Source organism: Gasterosteus aculeatus, chromosome 6, assembly GCF_964276395.1.
Source record: "Gasterosteus aculeatus chromosome 6, fGasAcu3.hap1.1, whole genome shotgun sequence".
Classification (NCBI taxonomy): Eukaryota; Metazoa; Chordata; class Actinopteri; order Perciformes; family Gasterosteidae; genus Gasterosteus; species Gasterosteus aculeatus.
This window is the reverse complement of record NC_135693.1, coordinates 5,080,074-5,088,641: the sequence shown is the minus strand read 5'-3', so window position 1 is coordinate 5,088,641 and position 8,568 is coordinate 5,080,074. Positions and strand designations below refer to the sequence as shown.

General features: G+C 42.8%; 1 protein-coding gene across 2 annotated transcripts; it reads right to left on the bottom strand.

The window, feature by feature from the left end:
- Nucleotides 1–1,629: 1,629 nt before the first annotated feature.
- Nucleotides 1,630–5,858, bottom strand: cyp1b1 (cytochrome P450, family 1, subfamily B, polypeptide 1). 2 transcript variants are annotated; one of them, XM_040178076.2, is made up of 3 exons: nucleotides 5,515–5,858; nucleotides 4,379–5,399; nucleotides 1,630–3,163 (listed from the first exon to the last, which is right to left on the bottom strand). In XM_040178076.2, the coding sequence occupies exons 2-3, from the start codon at nucleotides 5,374–5,376 to the stop codon at nucleotides 2,563–2,565; spliced, it is 1,599 nt and encodes a 532-aa protein (XP_040034010.2). In that variant the 5' UTR covers nucleotides 5,377–5,399; nucleotides 5,515–5,858; the 3' UTR covers nucleotides 1,630–2,562. The 2 variants fall into 2 exon arrangements, with proteins under 2 accessions (XP_040034010.2, XP_040034011.2); XM_040178077.2 differs by having other exon boundaries at nucleotides 4,379–5,386; nucleotides 5,515–5,838.
- Nucleotides 5,859–8,568: the final 2,710 nt, after the last annotated feature.

Sequence of the window (8,568 nt, the reverse complement as noted above, 5' to 3'; positions counted from 1 at the left end):
CTGAAGCCATTATCCCGCTGGTAGAGGCTGCAGTCGCTCATGAACTTGTCAGCATCTGAGAGGCTCAAGAAACCGGTTGTTGTTGGAAAGCTGCCCCACATGACCTCGCTCCTTTTCTTTTCCTCCAGGTGAAATGTTGTACTTGTAAAAACAGGGAGAAAACAAGCAAGGAGAGAAACGTATCGGTAATCATCTAATGTGGCGCACTTAAAAAGCTGCCTGGCCGGCTGATCGAGAACAGGATGTTCTGGCAGGGTGAGAAAACAGCTCCGCTGCAGAACACTTCCTTTTGTTCCCACCTGAACATACCGTTATTATTACTTTTGTTAGTACTTTATACATATTTTGTGTCGTCAAATACGGAGTTGCGTCAATGTGAATTTCAGACGTCTCGATCCTGTTACCTTGAACCTTGAACCCAACAAATATTTAACTTGTCTGGTTATTACGTAACTGCACAATACCGTTCAAAACAACGTGCAGCCAAGTGGGTTGAAGAAGCTCTGAATGTGTTTTGAAATGAACCATCATGAAGTAGCAGGACTCTCACTGGTGAAATATCGCCATCTATGTCCACCTAAACACATACATTCCCTCCTAATACTGGAACCACTATATGATGAGATTTAGGGTCCCAATCGCCAACCTGTTGTTGTTCTAATGTGTATTATTATGATTATTGTGCTTTGCGGAAAAAAGGTGATGGGAACACTAGCAGGGCCGAGACATTTGGCATGCAAGGATCATTATGTGAAAATTGCAGTATGCGATGGTTGTCGGGTTGCGGAATGGGAAATTGTCTCGCTAGCACCCCTGTTAGGTTAGGCAACAGGAAGTCATAGATTGTGCACATCCTCCTCCTCACAGATCAATCAGATCCCTCTCAAATTTTGTCAGACACGCCTCTGAAACATCACGGTTCACGGTGAAGGTTGTGAGGATTCGTTGAAGGACGGTAACGTGGCCGCTCTGCGGATTCCGATCGGTCGCCGTGGAACAAATAAACAGAAATAAGTGAGTGAGATCTTTTATAAATGTCACATGTTTGATGGGACTCCAGGACTTAAGACATCTACAAGCAAATATTTAATCCCAGTGTTAGTGCGACCTACCAGTGACAGGAAGTGAATGTCTCTATGCTTTGGCTTGTTTCTCTTAGTAGGTAAATCAGACTAACGTCCCGTTAGCCAATGATGTGCTTGTAACACTTCACAGTTGCAATTCGGCCAAATTTGCCAAAGTTCTTTGTTTCGTCAAAGGCCGTTGCCGGGGCGACGTATTCTTTACCATGAAAAACAACAGCAAGCATTTTAGGGGGGGGGCTTGAAATGCTTGAAAAGGGAACCAAACATGTCGGACACACATTTAAAGTCCTAAATGTAGTTTTTATATGTCGTTCTAAAGCTTCAACGTGGCAAGTCGGCTCGACAGCCCCTCCTACTAAATTTTGTAGTAGTTCTCGCAGTATTTTTGACCAAGATGCACCACTTTGGTAAACAGAGTTGGCCATTTTTAATTTGGTCTGAATTTCTCTTGTTTTTTTGCCCTTTTCAAGCGATGTACTTTAACAAACTCACTCACTCTCATTGTACAGTAAAACATTGAAAAAAAAGTAGGTGGACATAAATAAACAGTGTATAATTTTGGTTTATTAAGAAAAAAGGGAAACACAACTGATGCAATTCATTACACACTGTATCTTACACAATGAACTATGCCATTAATCTCACTAAGATTATATTTTCAAAAATGCATCTGTATTACATTATTCCAATACTCTTCGGCGGGAGGCCATCAAATGCAAGTCCTCACTCTCAGTGCATTAGTCTCTCGTGCTGAAGCAGCGTTTACATCTATAAAAATAAATTCAATATACACTCCCAGTGTCCATACCTGACAGCAGGAATATGTCTGTAAATAAAAAGAAGAAGAAGAAGAAGAAGGCACGGGGTTACTGGCATCTTGAGAATGGAAATACAATGAGTTAAAAGGGTTTTTTAAATAGCAGCATTCTACAACATTTAAACTTACACAAAAAACATTATTGTAACAAAAAGAAAGGCATGGCTAAATAACAGTAATGTGATATTAGTCGTTTCATACTTAGACAGCAGTTCTCAAATACAAGTAGGTCTGGTGGCTACTTTGCCTTTGAGAATGTTTTCCATGAAAAGTCGTCCATTTAAAATACAATTAGACTTATTTCATAGGCCTTATTCCTGAGTAACTAAGCTATTACACTATATATACTAATGCCATTTTATGTTAGTAGACATCGGACTAAAGGGCTGAGCTTATTTGCCTGTTTCACACAGAATCACTACTTCGGTTGCGAGTCCGACATATTACTTTTGTTTAATAAATTTCTTTTTTTTTGGTTGTTCAACCTTTCAACCGTTCAAATCTCAAAACACATCTCGTTTGACGTACCAACCATCGTTGAGAACAACATGTCTAAAATGGCGCCCACATTTAAAAGCTTTCTGTTGATATAGTTTCTGTTGATTTCACAGCAAAAATGTTCATTTTATTATTACAGTATTTTTTTTTCTGTCTGTGAGCTTATTGAGTGGCGGGCTTCGTCACCTCCTCGGAGACAGCCTGACCCGTAGCCGCCGCCAGCAGCCTCAGATCATCACGCAGAGTCACTGCTATGGAATACGCGTGCGGTTTCAGAGTCAGGCCATAGTTGAAGTCCAGTTTGACCGGCCTGGCCGGGTCCACGGTGATGTGACACTGGTGGGCTAAAAGGGTGGTGAAGAGGAACAGCTGCAGCTTGGACAGCTCCTCGCCGATGCACCGCCGCTTGCCCTGGGAGAAAATGAGCACGCTGCTGACCAGGTCCTTGTTCAGCTCTCCGTCCTGGCTCAGGAAGCGCTGGGGGTCGAAGGTCTCCGGACGGACCCACAGGGCCGGGTCGTGGTTGATGGACCGCTGGTTGACAAAAACGACAGTGTTCTTGGGGATGCTGTAGCCCATGATGGAGGTGTCCACGGTGGTGGAGTGGGGGATGGTGAGCGGCACGAAGCTGGTGAAGCGCATAACCTCGTAGATGAATGCCATGACGTAAGGCAGATCCTGCTGGTCCTCGATGGAAGGCAGCCGGCTGCGATCCACCACCTTGTCCACCTCCAGCTGGAGACGCGCCTGCATCTCGGGGAACCTGCGTTAAGGGCGAGACGTACATTTAACCCTATTAAGAGGTTACATTTTTTCTTTTTTTTCATCACTTTATATTATAAGTGAGCTACCAACTGTAGAAAGCTGCCTGACATTTTAGTAACAATGAAAGGGTGTGATGCTTTAGCTCCCCTAAAATGCTCTTCAGCCCCTCCAAATAATTTGTCATTATTGGCTTTAAAATATCTATATTTTATATATTTATTTTATATATTTATCTATATATATTTTGGTAATGTCATTACATTTAACTATTGTTTCTCATATGGACTAGTTATTTATAACTCTAACATAGTACATATGTGCGTGCATTCTGTTGTGTATGTTTTCTCCCCCTTTCAGATCAGAATCCAAAAAGCTGTCATCATGCTGAACGATATGATCCCCGGGCACTAGGACCCTGGGGAGGCTGCCGCGCTGGCTGTCTCACTCTGCCAACTAACGTTTCTGGTTAACGACAAACATGATTAACTAATATTTCATTTAGTTAATATTTTATATGTCAATAGTTAATATTTTATATTAACTATCATTTTACGTCTACGTTAGCCAACCAGGAGTTTAGCTCAAAATAAAGGATGCAGAAGTACAGTTAGTTACAGAGGTTGTAGTTGTTAACGATTGTGACCTGCTTACATTTAGATTTTCTTGAGGCAAATGAAAGGGAATATTGTAGTGGGCTACGCTAACACTAAGCTAGCTAGCAATTGTGTTTGTCTACAGTGAACAAGAGTGTGAACTATCGACACTATTATTTGCATTAATATCTCTTTGGTTTCAAAACAATAATATCATTCCCTATAGAATGTTTATAGTTAGTTAATACTATTGAAAAATATAGTGTCCCTCATAATGCTATACTACCGGTATTTCATCCATTTAATTGACCAGGTGGATATCAGAAGATTCTTTAGGAGAGTCAGAGAGAGAAGCAGGAGCCTGAAGGGCCGAAGGAGCCGGTGTGATGGAGGTCAGTGGTCTAAAGGTCTTAATTTACACAGGCATTTGTTGACAGGCCAAGGCTGCATCAAGGCAAAGCCTAAACTACATTATTTCATGATATTTTCACGTATTGTCAAATTTCACCAAGACCCTGAAACTCTGGCTTCAGCGGCGAGATGATTGATTACCTGATGGTGGTCGCCATCATCATTTGTGTGCATCTAACAGTTGAGCGTAAAAGTTTGACTTGACTTACTTGACAAGCAAGAGGATGATCCACTGCAGTGCAGTGGACAGGGTGTCTTGACTCGCTCCAAATATGTCCCCTATTGTGGGAGTCACGTAGTCCTTCCTTGACGGGTTCCCCGATTTGTCTCTCAGTTGGTCCATCGCCTGGATGAAGGCATCCGTCATGTCTCCGATGGCGCTCGACTGAAACATTTTTCTGTGCTCCACCACTTTATCTCGAATGAACGCGGTAAACTCCAAGTTGAGCTGCTTGAAGTCCTCAAACATGGTTTTGATGGGGTTGGGGAAGTACTGTAGCCAGGGCATCACGTCCACGATGCTCCCGGCCCCCACCGTCTTGGTGAATTGATCGTTCCTGCCCACCACCTGCAGAAACTCCTCGTCGTCATTGGAGTACCGTTTCCCGAAGCACACCGCGCTCATGATGTTGGCCGTGGACACCACGAGGTTCGTCATGGGCTGGAAGTACTGGTGCTCCTTCGTCTTGTGCACAAACAGCTGCAGCAGCTCCTTGACCTCGCAGAGGACGTGGTGCTCAAACGCCTTTTTGGTCCTGGCGTTGCCCGTGGAGAACATGCGCACGGTGGACTGGGCCACCCTGCGGTGCATCTTCCACCAGTCCGTGGCGGTGCCGAACGCGAGGCTGTCTCCGCCGGAGATGTACTTGAAGGACGTGAAGTCCGGTCTGCCGGCGAATTCAAGTCCCTGCTTCACCAGCGCCTGCTTGATGGAGTCCCCGTTCAGCACCACCACGGTCCGAGCGCCCAGTTTGATCTGGAACACGTTGCCGTATTTCTTCGCCATGCGCGCAAAATACAGGTGCGGCGCGTTGCCCATTTGCGGCGCGTTGCCGACGAACGGCCATGCGAGCGGACCGGGCGGGCCGGAGCTCGACCGCCGGGCCCGGAGCCGGCGCCACAGGTGGAGGGAGAACAGCAGAGTCACGCACGCCAGCAGCACGGCTTTGGCATTTGATGGGTTCATTGCAGCCAGTTTAGCATCCATGATGGGGATCCTGCAGGGGAGTACTGTAGTAATATTAAACGCACATATTATTTTAAGTTCGAATATATAGGTATAGGATGGAGGCGTGTGGAAGTAAAAGTAGAATAAATTCTGTTGAATCAGAAAGTGATTAAATACCTTCTTATGTCCGCTGTGCTTGGAAAAAAAATAGCAGGCTTTATAATGTATCCAACATATTTACAGCGGCTTACGAATCCAAACGTGTTTGTCCGTGAATTGAATGGAAAGACTACATTTATAGCCAAAAGAAAACATATATTTTTAGCGCTAGAATGATATTCCACGAACACCAGCTTGATAGAAGTAGTCAAGTGTGCAGCCGTGCAGCAGCGTGCGTGCGCGCGGCTCCCCAGTCCGATGTCCAACAACTCCAACAAGTGAACTTATGGACGCGGCGCAGCATCACGGCCCGTCACCATCGGGTTGTGTCCTGGCTTCGTTACAGTGGGCAGGTTTGTTTCAAAGGGTGTCAACCCACCCTCCCACCATCACCTCCTCCTCCTCCTCCTCCACCCACCTCTTCCCTCTCCTCCTCCCTGCCTCGGTGCGATACGCCTGTCGGCGTCCGACTCGTGAACGGGAGCATTTAAAGTTGAGGAAAAATAGTGGTTGACTTATTTTTAAGGAAAAAATGAAAGGGCTATCTCACTAACATGATACTGCAAGAGTTAAACGTTTTAAAATATCAATAAACTCTTCAAGTTCCAAATAAACAGTGTGTTGTTGTCGTCGTTGTTGTGGTTATCATCATTATTTATTTCTTTGATTCGTTAGTGATATTGGAGGGTGTTTTTATTGAGGGGATATTTCATTATCATTATAATTGTTAAAATCATTCATTATCTGCTATGTGCAGCTTGTTGGTTTAAACAATGCTGAAACAAACCTTGATAATAATCGTTTGTTATTAGTATTCATATTATCTTTCATATGCATGCAGTTCTTATGCACCATGTACATGCAGGTTTCAACAGAGCTACACCTGCAGAGATCAAACTAAAGAAATGATCACCTGGATGCCAATGTGAAATCAGCGTCACGACGCAAATGCTTTTTTTTAAAACAGCACAATGTAACCTAGCTCACAAAAATTGTAACTCATATTACAGTTTGTCTTATCCTCTGTTGGACAGGCTTTTGGGCCTATCGTGTGTGTGTGTGTGTGTGTGTGTGTGTGTGTGTGTGTGTGTGTGCGTGTGTGTGTGTGTGTGTGTGTGTGTGTGTGTGTGTGTGTGTGTGTGTGTGTGTGTGTGTGTGTGTGTGTGTGTGTGTGTGTGTGTGTGGAGAGACTTCCTCAAAGAGCATTCATTTGCTGAACTAAAAGGAAAGACAAGCCTAATCACACACTATTTGTATTTCCTCTGGTGACGCAGTCTGGAGTGCTTGAATGAAATAATAATTGAAGGTGCGCTTTCCTATCAAGCCACCAGGAGGAGACGAGCCCTGTGTTGGAACTCATTAATCCCCCCTAATTAACAAGCATACTGAACGACACAATTGTTCCTGCGGAACGCAGCCATTATGGCATTGTAATAATCATTGTTGATATTATTCTTTTTATTTTTATACTATCAATATTATCAATTATTATAGACGTAAATAAGGTCCCTGATTGTCCAGTGAAGATGCCCCCGGTCAATGCTGGATGATGATGGTTGTTACTCTCTCCTCTCTTGACTCATAGATCTAGTAAACACACAGCAGTTCATGTGTGTGTCTGAGGTCTTCTCTCATCAGGACGTCTGCCGTGGTTGCGATGTGTTTTGGGGATTCTGCTTCAGAACCGCAGACAGCGGCTCAAATGACCTCAAATCTTCTAGTTTGTAAACACAAAGTACGGACGCAGTTGCTGCTAATTTTGGTAAAATGCATTTCTTAATATGTGAGAAAACCTCCCTGAGGGCGATTGCATGATGAGCTTGGACATAATGATCTTATATATTTGGACTTCTATGATATTGTCATAACCTATTGATGTTTTGGCACAGTAATAAATTCAAACCATGTATTATTTGCCATGTTTACACTAGTAAAGCATATGCATCATTCAATAGTAATATTCATTATTGCTTCTACAAAAAGACAAAGTCACAATTAGTCTTTTAATGAACATTGGAAGCAGTCAATTGTCACACATTTTCATTTAAATTAAAATATACGCATATTATCATAAATGATTAACTACAAAGTCCAATATGATGTGTTTTATTAGGCCAGATGAATATAAAGACACTTACTGAGTCTTGACACTCCAGTTGTCCTCCCCTCAATTAATCAGTGTTCTTGCTTTATTCAGTATTGCTGGTGTGTGGAGCAGAACTATCAAATCGGTTGCAGCCGCCTTAATAGCTGCCTGCAGTTATTAGACCAAACTAGCAGATCGTTTTATTTCACATGCGTCTTTGTGGGTGTGTGTGTGTGTGTGTGTGTGTGGTCAGTAGGTCAGAGGTCAAACCATAAACAGAGACCTTTGTTAGCCTCTCTGTAAGTCTATAATTGAACTAGGTTTTATTAAAGGAAAAATACTAATTATGCCATTGTTTTAAAGAAAAGATAATTCTTTCTGCATATAAAGTAATCTCAAAACCCTAAATTTAATTATTATTGCTGAAGTAGATACTTTGCATTGTTTAAAGCAAAGATGTGGTAAATGCTGCCTTGTCTCATAAAAGCAGAACCATCTTTAAGAAAACAATATTGCGACTTCCTCGACTTGTGGTTTTCATTACATTTGTGAAATATTGCAAAAAATAACCTCTGGTAAACACATTTTCAGCAAGGTAATACTCACCCAATGAACACCACTTTTATGATTTTATAGGTGCAAATGTAATCGGCAGAAGCACAAATGTAATGTTAGGCTCTAAATAAATATATTCAACTGGTGGTCACCTCTTGATCTGAAAAAGAAGCAAAATGTGGCGGTGCCTTAAGATTTTAACGCTCTCAATCGTCTTCTTCAACACGGCTGGATGTTCATTTATTAAATGATGTCCAGTTTACAGTGAAATAGACCACAAAGCAGGGTGTGCTTTTTCTCCTGCATGGCCTCCTTGTGCTGCTCCCAATCCCGAACCATAAACTTTCACAGTGTGATTTCAGTTCATGAAACGTAACTGTAGCATTTGTGGTCACTTCTAAACGCCGTGTCCATCATTAGTTTGTGCTGCA